Source organism: Lampris incognitus, chromosome 18 (genome assembly GCF_029633865.1).
Source record: "Lampris incognitus isolate fLamInc1 chromosome 18, fLamInc1.hap2, whole genome shotgun sequence".
Classification (NCBI taxonomy): Eukaryota; Metazoa; Chordata; class Actinopteri; order Lampriformes; family Lampridae; genus Lampris; species Lampris incognitus.
In genome coordinates this window covers 12626541-12640377 of record NC_079228.1, presented here as the reverse complement: position 1 = coordinate 12640377, position 13837 = coordinate 12626541, and the positions used below count along the sequence as shown (strand labels likewise).

At 43.5% G+C, this 13837-nt stretch overlaps 1 protein-coding gene across 1 annotated transcript; it reads right to left on the bottom strand.

Moving 5' to 3' along the window:
* Window positions 1-1167: 1167 nt before the first annotated feature.
* kpna6 (karyopherin alpha 6 (importin alpha 7)) lies at window positions 1168-13209 on the bottom strand. Its single transcript, XM_056297894.1, has 14 exons — window positions 13102-13209; window positions 11207-11340; window positions 10982-11074; window positions 10576-10675; window positions 10395-10489; window positions 10170-10301; window positions 9997-10085; window positions 9797-9896; window positions 9204-9367; window positions 9026-9104; window positions 8713-8838; window positions 8470-8597; window positions 2422-2606; window positions 1168-2325 (listed from the first exon to the last, which is right to left on the bottom strand). Exons 1-14 carry the CDS (start codon window positions 13103-13105, stop codon window positions 2138-2140), a joined length of 1617 nt encoding a protein of 538 aa, XP_056153869.1. The 5' UTR covers window positions 13106-13209; the 3' UTR covers window positions 1168-2137.
* Between the last annotated feature and the right edge of the window lie 628 nt (window positions 13210-13837).

Here is a 13837-nt window from a genome sequence, read left to right as displayed (position 1 = left end):
TTTCATGGACGATGGAAACTATTTTCGCATGCTACAAGCCACTCATCTGTGTGAGGTGTGTACAGTGTCTGCTGGTGTTGTATGCAAGTGTGCATGAAGTGTGTGTGTGCAAGTACATCGATCTTTACTATAAGTTCTGTCATGGTTAGGCTTGTCACTCGTCTGAAAGACATATCCCCAGCCAAACCCAGGTTGTTACTACACCCACATGAAAGGGAAGAAAAAAAGGTAACATACACTTTCCTAGTTAGGCAGAGAAGGATATACATATATAACATTTCCTATACACATTATGTGGACCCATGCAAAAGCATTATCGGCTGTCATTCCCATTCTTCACAATAGTGATATAGAATGGCAAGGGTTAGATTCCAACTCTACTGCTATACAAGACATCATCACCGTCACTAAACTATCACTGTTCAATTCCACCAAAACCGACTACGTGCAGCCCAATCCCTTCCTTCCTACTCTAGCTGCTGCAACGGGGAATGCTGAGCAGCATATTCCAACAGTATTTCAGCAGCCTATTCTCTCTGTACCAACTGTTAGCATTTGGCCAGGGATATTCTGTGACCGTAGGAAGGATAACAACACCATGCAAAATTCCTACCACATGAACCGGGGAGGCAGCACAGGGCCTGGCTAGCCAGTGCAAACCCATGTACACAGGGCAGCAGTGGACAAGGAAAAGAAGTTATTCAACTTGTGCCCAGTCTCGCGAGACTTTTATGCTTGTTTATATGTACCTCGGAACAATTCGCACGGATAATTACAATCCCGAGAGAGTCGAATCTATGCGAAACAGTATTTGAGTATAAAAACATTTGGCTTGATTAGTTTTTTGCAATTTGCACCAGTTGGCTTGGCCTCCCCAGTCATGCAATGTTTAATAGTTAGATCACTTCATAATTCAAATGTATTATTAATAACACAGCACACGAAGAACATTAGATCTTTTGCTATACCACCTTTTGAGACCTGAATATTTTCACTTTGATTCATCTTTCATTATATCCCCTTCGTCCAAACTCGAATCCCTTCCTCAACCCAGGCAATTCTTTTCTGAATCTGTACCTTCTCCCTTTTACCCCTGACCAGCCCCCCCCACCCCCACCCACCCCGCAATTGACCCACACATCACAAAATAGGAGGAAAGACATTGCTAGATGGGAACAATATGATGTAAAGGAGACCACGCTTTTCCTCCGCTTTGAGTGTGTCTTTGCTTGGGCATCAGACTTGGGGCTCTAGACAGCCCCCAAAACTTAGTGGAGCCTCACACGTCTAATAGAAAGCCACCATGACGAGTATTGCCACTGCATCCCAGGTGCAGCAACACCTCTTGTTCTTATACTTGTTTTTTTAGGAAACCCAGCCCTTGATATCGAGCTCACAGGGCCTCTTGGGAGAGTGCTTTCCGGAACAGATGGGGGGAGATGCTAAAAAGGAGCAGATAAATAAGGGTTGGGTAATGATTGATAAAAAATATACTGAAAATCAATACAAGTTGATTTTCTTTAAATTGCACTATGTCAGAATGACAACATAAGGAGCATGCATCTGACGCACACCCCAACCCCAGACTTGATGCATGGGAAATCCTCAAGAGGGGAACGTCCCGTTAGGGTGAAAAAAATAATCTCGGAGTAATAATCAATATAAAAAGATATGAACCAGAAGACCTTTGCCCCTGCTAACAAAATATATCTCAGGGGGGTAACTGATAGTTAGAAAGTTGTCTCTGTGTGCGTTTTAAGCCAGGATAGACTCATACTTTGGGGCGTTGAGGCAATTACTTCCTCTATTAACCGTGTTGGAGATTGAGTTTGTCTGCCTCTCTCCACTCAGCCAGGTTGTCTATATGAAGCACTTTTACAGGATATCGATGGGATGTACCACTAGCAACAAGCCAGAACAATAGCTGGGGGCACACTTGTAGGCTGGAGAGCAGGATAGAATGAAAGGGTACACCATTTAAGCTCCCCTCCACTGGAAGCAGGGGGTGTTTAGGCATAGATAGTGGTAGATCAGTCAGGGGTAGGGAGCATGGACTTCATGACTCAGGCATCAGGAAATCCTCCATGGTATGGAAAGGTATAGGGATAAATGGTGCATTTTTGGAAGGAGAGCTGATTTATAGCTGGAAGCCCTCCATAGGGGCCTCTTGCTGGGGGAAAAGAAATTGCTGGTTTGCCTGATCCACTTGCGGTGCCAGGCTGGCATCCTCTTCTTCCACTCCAAAGTAGTGCTCAATAAGGTCAAAGGCTTTCTGGTAGATCTCCTGGTTTTCATGACTCTGGAGGAACTCAATCTTGTCTAGACCTGTACAAAGAAAGAAGGGTGGAACAATGCTCAGCCACTGTATACATAATGCTGCAGCATATGTTTTTTTAGTATGTGTGTAACCATTATATATACCATAGGCCTCCTCAATAAGGCTGCAGTAGGGATTGACTCCAGTGCCGTTGTTCTCCTGCTTGGCCTCCTGCTCTCCCAACCGCAGGATGTTCTCAAGGCCGTTCAGAGCCACCTGCACTATCTTAGAGTCCATCACTGTCAACAGGTCACAAAGAGGCTTGATGCAGCCCAGGTTCACCAGATACCTACAAGCAAAACACACACAGAGTCAACAAAGGCATTAGCAACAGAACCAAATTGATATCGAGCCAAACAGGTATAACAGAATTTTATCACTAGGTGTCTGAAAGAGAGTGTAGCACCTCCAGTCCACTTGGTGGCGGTAATGCACCTCTGAGCTGGTTTGCCAACTGCCAATAAACACTATAGGAAGTGTAATGTTTACAGGTCGCCTGTCTGTGTTTTTCCAGTTCATCTCTTTTGTCAGCTTCATATCAAAAATGTTGCCACATTGGCACCGTTTTTGTTTTCTTTGACACCAACTCTGCCCTGTCTCGTCTCTATCGTCACCTCCAAACAAAATAAACACACCGTGCGCATATTTCCTACCACTCGCCTCTACTATTTGATCTCTTTATGTCAGCCTCGGCTCGGCACTAATGGTGCTTTTCCACTGCACGATGCGGGCAGGACTCGACTGACAAATCGCATACTGCCTAATCAAACACTAGTGGCTCCGTTAGTCCGTTTATAAACAAACAATATTATGTTAATCATGTTGTCATATTGCTTATTACTGATGCAATACAAGTTAGATTTAGCAACGTGATGCTGTCAGCACAGGTTGCTGATGTAGGCTACCTTTTAATTTGCCAGAACGCCTCATAATAACAAATGCCAGTTCAGTCCATCCATCCATCCATCCATCCATTATCTGTACTGCTTATCCTGCTCTCAGGGTCGCGGGGATGCTGGAGCCTATTCCAGCAGTCACTGGTTGGCAGGCGGGAAGACACCCTGGACAGGCCGCCAGGCCATCACAGGGCGCCGGTTCAGTCAGTTTCCATAAAATCAAAATGGTTCGTACACTGAACGGGATCGGCAAACCAGAAACCAACCCAACTCTAGTCGGGAACACTACCCTGTTTCCTTTGATGTTACAGTAATTTATCAGTACGAGCATGTACCTTTGAAAATATACACTAGGGTCAGGCCGATAGACAAATACAGTATGATAAGGGATGGGCTAAAATCAATCACTGGTGAATTTTTTTGGTCTGATTTAAAATCCATTATTTTTGTTTTTTAAACATCTGCATCAACAACCTTTCAAGGTATCAAGCGTGAGTCAAAAGACTTCCAGTGGAACATGCAGTTTGGGCTTCATTCAGGATACATAGCCTACGATGGACAACACAAGCACCGGCACACCAGTCAAGACATGGACATCTCCACAGTTGTTATGCTAACGTGGATCATGTGACAAGCAGGCTGGCTCTGTTATATCCACTTGTTTTCTTCATTTGCAGACTACGAGTGACGGCATTGTTCATTGAGCCAAAATACCTCCCAAATAGCAAATACATTTAACACTGTCTGTCATCTTTTATGTGTGTGCACCCATGTTGGTGTAATTCTGAGGATATTTTTGATGACCTGCACCATTTAGCTTTGGGGATTGCTAAGGCCATAAGGACACTTTTTATGGTTCATTGGCCCACCACTCAGAGCAGTGCACATGGGAACAAATAAGGAGATCGCAGATGTCAGAGGAAATAAGCTTAAGGCAGATTTATTTTGAAAACAGAATAAAGGTAAAAAAACAAAACTGAAAAAACAGCTCAAAAATGAATTGCTACACTTAAATAATCTTAAATCTGTTTCAAAAAGGGGTATGCCAATTTAGGAATTATAGCATTAGAGGGAAATGGTGAGGATGCAAGGAGTAGAGGTGACGAAGGCATACGAGTTTAAATACTTGAGGTCAACTGTCCAAAGTAACGGGGAGTGCAGAAGAGAGGTGAAGAAGAGAGTGCAGGCAGAGTGGAGTGGGTGGAGAAGAGTGTCAGGTGTGATTTGCGACAGAAGGGTACCAGCAAGAGTTAAAGGGAAGGCTTACAAGATGGTTGTGAGACCAGCTAAGTTATATGGTTTGGAGACAGTGGCACTGATGAAAAGACAGGAGGTGGAGCTGGAGGTGGCAGAATTGAAGATGCCAAGATCTTCATTGGGAGTGACGAAAAAGGACAGGATTAGGAACGAGTATATTAGAGGGACAGCTCAGGTTGGACGGTTTGGAGACAAAGCAAGAGAGGCAAGATTGAGATGGCTTGGACATGTGTGGAGGAGAGATGCTGGGTATATTGGGAGAAGGATACTGAATATGGAGCTGTCAGGGAAGAGGAAAAGAGGAAGGCCAAAGAGGAGGTTTATGGATGCGGTGAGGGAGGACATGCAGGTGGCTAGTGTGACAGAGGAAGATGCAGAAGACAGGAAGAAATGGAAATGGTTGATCCGCTGTGGCGACACCTAACGGGAGCAGCCAAAAGTAGTAGTAGTAATAGAGCATTAGAGGGAAATTTGACCTCTTATGATGTGCATATCCAGGAAGTATTGATGGTCTATATTAAAACTTGAACCGCTTTCATGTAACTCATATTTACAGAGAAAATTGTCTTATCTTTTCCTGTTCAAAGAGCCTGTCCTGCATTTACTACATGTACCAGCAAGTGTTGTGCGTGGACGCAACCATCTTGAAAAGTCTCTACAGCTGTAATGCTTCTAATATGCCCGCATACTCTCTCTCTTCTGTAGTCCTAGCTGTTTACTTCCCCGTATGTGATGTCATTTGACACCTTATCCTTCGGCGGTGCTAACAGAGGACGATTTAGTCCTTGCATATGGAGAAAGTTTGGTCAAGCAAATCCTTATCGTCCATGTGATTGTATTAGTGTTGTAATACTCAAGTCCAGGACTCGAGTCCAACCCATGACTCGACTTGGACTTGAGCACTGATGACTCAGACTCGAGCATTGACTGCATTCTGACTCGGAAGTCAGAGATGAGGACTCGGACTTGTTAATTGATAAAGACTGTTTTTTTGTTAGTTTTTTTGTAATAGGCTCTAATAATTTGGCATAAGATACTGATAGCTATATTAATGCCGTAATAATAGAATAGAATCTAATAGAATGTGGTAATCAATAGCTTTTTTACGGTATCAGAGTGGAGCACTGGAGCCCATCTTGGAACTCGACTCAGACTCAACCTTGATGACTCGGACTCAACTCGGACTCTTCTTTGGGGACTCGGACTCGAACATTGGGGACTCGAGACTCGACCTTGAGGTTTAGTGACTCGACTACAACACTGGATTGTATCACACTCTAGTTACCGAGTCTAGTCACTGAGTTTTGTGTTGTTTGTAAGTGTAATTTTCCTTTAACGAAAAACAAAGCATTCCTTAAAATTCCTACCTACATTTTCCTTAAAGAGCAGAAGACATGAAGTAGGTTGGTAGCTTGTAATAGTGACAGCCCAGAAGAAAGGTTTCAGGCATGATCAAAGAAAGCTGAATCAGTTCATCTGGACACATCCACTGAGAGAAACCTTTCACCACTCATCTAATGCCTCTTTTCCACTACATGGTACCGGCTCAACTCGACTCGACTTTTTCATTTTCCATTACTGGAAAGTACCGGCAATTTGGTAACTGTTACCACTTTTCTGGTACCAACTTTGTCGAGGTTCCAAAAAAACTGGAGCAGGTACCAAAATCAATGCAGACCAGCTACACTGAGGGGGTACTACGGTTACAATAATGGAAAACGACACTCTGCGAGTCGAGTCGGTACCATGTAGTGGAAAAGGGACACAAGTGACGTCTTCAGTCTTAACTGAATGGAAAACGACACTCTATGAGTCGAGTCGAGACCATGTAGTGGAAAAGGGGCATAAGTGACCTCTTCAGTCTTAACTGAATGGAAAACGACACTCTGCGAGTCGAGCTGAGTCGAGTCGAACCAGTACCATGTAGTGCAAAAGGGGGCATAAGTGACCTCTTCAGTCTTAACTGAATGGAAAACAACACTCTGTGAGTCGAGTTGAGCCGGTACCATGTAGCGGAAAAGGGGCATAAGGGACCTCTTCAGTCTTAACTGAATGGAAAAAGATACTCTGCAAGTCGAGTCAAGTCGAGTCGAGCCGGTACCATGTAGCGGAAAAGGGGCATAAGTGACCTCTTCAGTCTTAACTGAATGGAAAACAATACTCTTCGAGTTGAGTCGAGTCAAGCCGGCACAAGTGACCTCTTCAGTCTTAACTGAACTAACTGATAAAACGTTTCTCTCAAAATGAACTGACTCAACTTTCTTTGATTTTCTTACCTGGACATTTGAGCATGCATAAAGACATTTCAGACATGTTTAACCATTTATGAGAAAGTTGTGGCCATTTTAAAAATTTTTAAATCATTATTCTAATGCCCCTAGGAGGCGTCATGCAGTCTGTTGGTGGAGTGATGTGTGCCGTCACATAGGCTCAATGCTGATAAACTCCAGTGTCTCTCTTCCATACAGGAGACAAAACAAGTGAGCCAAAATCAACATCCACAGACAAGATAGCAGGAAGTGAAGGGGAATGCAGTGAGTACGAATTGGACAAACGGTTTTCTTTATCACAGGACAATTGTGTAAAAATGGTTAATGTAATGGCATGCGATACCAGTGCGTCAAGTCTTTCTCGCTGTTTGCTGAGCCGACGTGTCATCAGAGTATTCACATTAGTGAACTGGAGGATTTCTCTTGAGTGGTTAGAATAGTTTCCACATCAAGTTCACCAGGGAGGATGTGAAAAATGACAGGTTAGCCTTCTAAAGACTGTGAAACTGCAATTGGTGATGGGGACATCTGATTGTTGATGTTTACTGTAAACCAACACATACTGATCAGTACTTAAGGTTTGACTCTCATCATCCACTGGAGCACAAACAAGGAGTCATCAGGACGCTGTACCACTGAGCTGACAACGTTCCCAAAGACACAGCGCCCGGGGAAGCAGAGAAATCCCACATTTAACAGGTCCTGGTTAAGTGTGGTTATCCTAAATAGGCGTTTGTCAAAGCCAGGAAGACGCCCAAACAGTGTATCAATCGATTGAAGAGAGACAGACAGACAACAGCTGCCTAAGTGTAAACCAGTGGCGATTCTGAACACAGCGTCTCAGTTGCTTTCAAACCCCAAAACACGCTGCGCCAGAAATTGGTCCACCCCAAGGATCAGGTCCCTGGCACAAACAGAGCAATATAGTGTACGCTGCTAAGTGCCAGGAGGATTGTTGTGACTTCTACAGCAGGGAAACCAAACAGATGCTGGCCAAAATGGCACAACACAGAAGAGCTAGCATGTCAGGCAAGAACACCGCAGTCTACACTCATCTACAGGCCAGTGGCCACTCTTTCAAGGATGAGGATATGCACAGCCTTGATAAGGAAGAAAGATGAACGGGGAGTCAAAGAGGCCATCTATGTGAAGAGGGAACGGCCATCACTGAACTAAGTGTGGGGGGGGGGGGCTAAGAGTACATGTGTCGCCATCTTACAATGTTGTGATTGCAACCGTTCCCCAATCTTCTGTGAATAGTATACATTGCCATTGTAACTTATGGTCACGGCAATTTGCATATGAAATGGATCGTTGTTATCGGTCATTATGCCACTGTACTGCTTATAAGGGTGGGGATACCTGCAGTCAGTTGAGACTGAAGAGGTCACTTAGGTGAGTGCTGAAATGTTTCTCTCAATAAAAGTTGTGTCCAGATGAACTGATTCAACTTTCTGTGAGTTTCTTACCTTGATTATTGAGCATGCATAAAGACATATCCATTACTGAAATTTAATCATTCTTTACTTTTAAAAAGTGGCAGTGCCACTTTTTAAAAGAAACTCATACTTCCAACAGTACATCACTGATCAAGAAAAGCCTGACTTGTAACAACTTTACATAACTGTTCAGACATGATGAACTGCTAATCAAACTACAAACGGGAGAGGACATTTAGTCCTATCCAATCGTGTTGTCTGTTCATGAAGAACCAGAGTAAACATCTGACCTGATTTGCTCTGGTGTTCCCCCAGAGGTGGCGTTGGTAATGGCCCACGCTGCTTCCTTCCTGGTCCTAAACTCGGCCTTTTGAAGGATATCAATCAGCACTGGGAAAATGTTGGCATCAATCACCGTCTTGTAGGGGCGACAAATGTCACAAGAGGACAGATATAAGGCGTTTTGGTTACAGTTGTGGAAATGTGTGATTCCACACAACATTTAAGTAATACGCTTTATAGGCTATTCTTACCTGTATCTGCGCTCTGTTTCCTGCTGTGATATTGGATATGGTCCAGCATGCTTCTTTCCGAATGGACTCTTTAGCGCTGCTGAGGAGGTGCAGCAGGCAGGGGAGGGCCGAGCAGTTCAACACCACCTGCCACCACCAAAGCAACACATGAAATAAAATCTTTCATATTGTAGCTACCTACAAGTTATTAAAGGGACAGCGCAAGACATTTTAATGACTTTGACGTGCTGGTCCAACAGTCAGGTAACCTATCTGATCTGCTAGAAAATATGAAGACCAAGCATACGATCATCTAAGACTAATGTGCTCTCACCTGTGTTTGAACGTCATCCCCAGTGACAATGTTTCCTACAGCTCTCAAGGCCGGGGAGGCCACCTTAAAGTCGGTGTGCCTATAGGGCAGGATTATTTAGACAGGGCAACTTAATATATGGACACAGGTAAAAAAAAAAAAAAAAAAAAGTCCAGGGGAGAATACAGTGTTGACTCACATAAGTAGTTCTACAAGGCGCCTGCAGACACCAGAGTCAATGACTGCCTGGATTTTGTCATTGGGTCCATCTGAGAGGTAGGAAAGAGCCCAACAGGCATCTGCCAGCAAGTCTGGGTCACTGCTAAATAAAAGTCTAGACAGCACTGGCAGACAGGGTGACACCTGGAAAAACACAGCCCATTTAAGCATGATCATAAATAGCAATAAATATTCAGTGCTCTTCTGAACAACAATAAAGTGAAAATCTCTCTGATATCAGTCATCAAGGAGATAGTGCTGAACACAAAGATTAAAAAAGTGTTTTTCAACAAAACAGCACAATATCCTCAGAACAGGAATGATTGTAGAATACCATTCCAGTCTGGTCTTGTCAAATGTCACTTGGGTGACAATCTGGTTTGTTGTGTGCTGTCTCAGATGTTGGGCAGTTTATTTAGATGTTTGAAATGTTTAGGGTTAGATTCTAGATCTATGCTTCTAGATTTAAAAATGATGCTTGCTAAAAGTGAATATTTCTAAAGCCAATAGACTTCAACTCATTGATGAGAGTGACAGAACATTTGGTATTGACTTTATGAGGTTAGATGGTACCTTTTCAAAGACGGGTGGAGGGTTCTTTCCCCTACAGAGGTTAGACAGTGCCCATACTGCATTCCTTGTCATGGTCAGTCTCGTAGATTTGGCCAGAAGCCTGATAATAAGAAAACAGTGAGATTTTGAATATTCAAAATTAAAGTCAAATGGATATGAATAAAGTGGTACAACTAAGCAGGAAAAGAGAATAAACTCACATTAATAGCGGTGGGAGGATATTGCAATTGAGCACATAATCTCTGCACACAGCGCTATCTCCTGCAATATTACCTAAGGCCCAAACAGCCTAGTGAAAAGACACAAATACAGGGTAAGGTAATAATCAAGGGACTCAATAAGCCAATCTAACAATTAACTATAGAGTGTCTACCTGTTCCTGGACATCCTCAAAGTCAGAATTAAGAAGTTCTATGAAGATAGGCACTGCTCCAGCCTCAATTACAGTCTTTGTCTGCATGGATGTGCCTGATGCTATGTTGGTAAGGGCCCAAGCTGCCTCAAACTGTAGGATGAAACAGTGTTAAGACATGTCATAAAAGCATGGCCAAAGTACAGATATGAGCTTTATATATTTTGAGATTGCAATTCATCTAACCTGTAGTGTGCAATTGACGCTCTTCTTCAAGAACTCTACAAACCTCTCCACTACCCCTGGTGTGTTTATGACCTCATCGATTGGTGGATTGGGCTCTAAAATGTATTAGACACTAAAAGTTGAGCTTTTGATCCAAATATTCTGGTTATTGTTTATGGCAAGACTGAATAAGTACAAGTACCTTTGGAAAGTAGTTTTCTAAACTTTTGTGTTGTGGTGAGCTGGAGCTCAGGGTCCTCTGAGAAAAGCATCTCCACCATGTCTCTGGTGATCACTCCTTCCTGAATCAGTGCAAACACAAACAAGCAAAACACTGAAACAAACATCACCAACTCCAACATTCCAAGTCCACAGACCGGTCGGAAAATAATGACAGCCATAATTGAAAAGCAAAACGATATATATATATATATATATATATATATATATATATATATATATATATATATATATATATATATCCATCAATTATCCAAACCGCTTATCTCAATCGGGGTTGCGGGGATGCTGGAGCCCATCCCAGCAGTCATAATTTGCTTGTGTGACACTCACAACTTAATAGATCTGCATGTTCCAGTTACACTTACTGTTACAGGGGAGGTGAGATAAGAATCCACCAGTGGACTCTCAAACATAGCTGCCTCTTCATTGAGAATGTCCACATTTCTCCTCTTGAAGAGCTACAATTAAAAAGAGATGGTCAGAGCTCACACAGACAATCACTTCAGACGATACATACATACTGAAACTGGTAGGCTATAAGAGAAAATATGAAGATAGAGCATTTCAGATGGTGAAGTATTGTCAGTGACCTGCTGTTCTCGTTTTTGTTTCCTGAGCTGGATACCCTCTTCCTCTCTCCTGCGTCTCATCTCCTCTGGGTTCAGGGCTTTGTTCTTGTAACGGTTCATCCTGTAGTTATCCTTGGCCGGACTGCTTGACGGCTCTACATGGCCACAGATGCACACCAGATGACATCAGGGTAAAGGTACAAGGTAGGGTGTGTGTAATTTTATGGGAACAAAATTGTGTGAGATTACATGTGGACAAGTGAGTGAGTCAAAGTGTTTTTCCTCCTAACGTTTCAAACTAATATTAGATTATGATGATGAAACAAGGGGTTCATAGGAATCCCTCTCTCTCTATATATATACAGCTCATATAAACAAACTCACAGAAACTGAGCTGGATAGCATAGCCTAAAAATACACACACACACACACACACACACACACACACACACACACACACACACACACACACACACACACACACACAGAACAAATGTATTTATTCAGTGGGGTTAAATCGCAGAGCTAGCATAAATTGAAGCCCACACAGGACAAACTGCCCATTCTCAGCATTTGTGCAGTTGTGCCACCAGTACAGGGCACTGGGAAAAGCCCTGAATCACCCAACACTGATGACGGGGGGGGGGGGGGGGGGGGAAATCCTGAAGCCTGCCACTCGCTCAAAATGGTGCCAGTATACGTTGCCAAAGGACTCCATCTCAACAGCAAGGTTTTCTGTGGTTAAGTATCTTAACAAGTGGCACAAACTGGAGTCATAGTTTGATTCAAGGGCATTGGTCCAGGCAGAAAACCCCCCCAAAAACAAAAACTAAAAAGTCTGAATTAATGTAACGTATACAGATGGTAGAGCCACAGGCATCACGGTTGGCACAAAAGCACAAGTTGCAGCTGGATGCATTTACTTTTGTGTGTGCTTTGCTTTGCTGTCTGTTGTCAGTGAACTGACTGCTACTCGGCTCAGAGGTGGGGCTCATTGCTCAGAAATAGCCCAGCTGAGGGGCACATGTCTATGCTGTCATGTCAGAGGGGCCTCTAGGGCAAATAGTCTCAAGATGTGGGATAGCAGAATGGTTAAGACAGACACATCAGTCAGATTTCTAAGGCAAGCCAACTTCAAAAAGGTGGCTGAATTCTAGGACTTTTGCCCAAAGAGGGGACAACAGTGTGAAACTAGAGTAATAGGGCCTAGGGGGAGGTGGAGAAGATGAGGAGACATGAGTCATATGCCACTAGTAGAAGACGTTTTCATTTCTTAAATATCGAGCACGTTTCGGTTTCTGGATGCGAACATTCCACCTGGTTTACTTTCACGGCTTTATTGCCCTCAATTCATCTACTTTAAGTCACATGTCAACAAACGCCCACGCTAACTTTGTACCATTATCGTGGTGAGCTGTCGGGTATACCAATTGTATGGCTCATCGTACACGTCAACCAGATGGCGAAGAGAACGCTTTACTGTTGAAAAGCTTCAAACTCGTGACGATATAATAAAGATCAAAGATACAGCTTGAACAGCGAGCCTATCGTCAGCTAAGCTAACGCTAGATAGCTAACTAGCATTAGCAATCAGTTAACTGCACAATGCCAACAGTCTTGTAAATCAATTTACGCTATTTTGGGCGGTTCTTACGCATGATCGTCTTTATACCTAGTTCTTAATAACTGATGTTACGAAAAGAAAACTGAAAGGACGTCCCATTTTTTTGGCACACAGTAACGCTCGCTAACTCATTAGCTAACTAGCCTGCCGACGCGTAGCAACGCTGCTAAGCTAGCTAACACGGCTAGCGAAACGGGGTAAGGTTTTGACAAATCGGTAGTTCTCCGACGGCGGATTAAACGTTAAAGCGTTTGGAAGCAAATACGGGTCCGTAGATTATTTAGCACCTTACCCATTGTGTCCTAAATGGTTGATTTGCCTCTCGTCGCACAGAAACGAATCAGTCGTTAAATCCTTTGCTCCTCTAGCGTTCCAGAATTTGCTCTTGAAAGTAATCGCGTCGTACTGTTACAGTGAGTAAGACGTGCCAAACCTGACACCGGCCTTGTCACGCCAGAGGGCGCACGAGCTTTACTAATGACGTTTGCCTGTACAAACGTAGAATAGCCCACCCGCGATATCGACCCCCAACATTGAATCAGTGCCCCCCCCTCCAATTTTTAGATTAATTGTCATTTAAAAGAACCATTCTCGAGGTGTAGTGAGTCAAAACTCTTTACACTTCCAGTCCATACCATACCAAAAAAAAAGAAGAGAAAGGGAAATAGAGACGTGAAACGGGCCCGGTGCCACGGGGGGGGCGTGGGGGGCAACGCCCCCTCGGTTGTAGTTTCAGCCCCCTCAGTTTACGTTCTATGTACCCTATAGAAAAATAAGCAAAATTAGCAAAAACAACAAACAAATATTGGCCGAGATACAAATGTCATAGAGACTACAGTATGAAACACCTTTAAAGTTTTCCCCATGAAATATTTGAAGCTTGCTATCTGATCAAGTCTCTTTTCCCACTGCACAAACAGCATAAACATAGCGCTGTAGTGCAGTGGTTCTCAACCTTTTTGGGGTCCTGGACCCCCTGCGTATTTTTGATCTACCCTGAGGACCCCTCCACCTGATCTTGGGGGAGG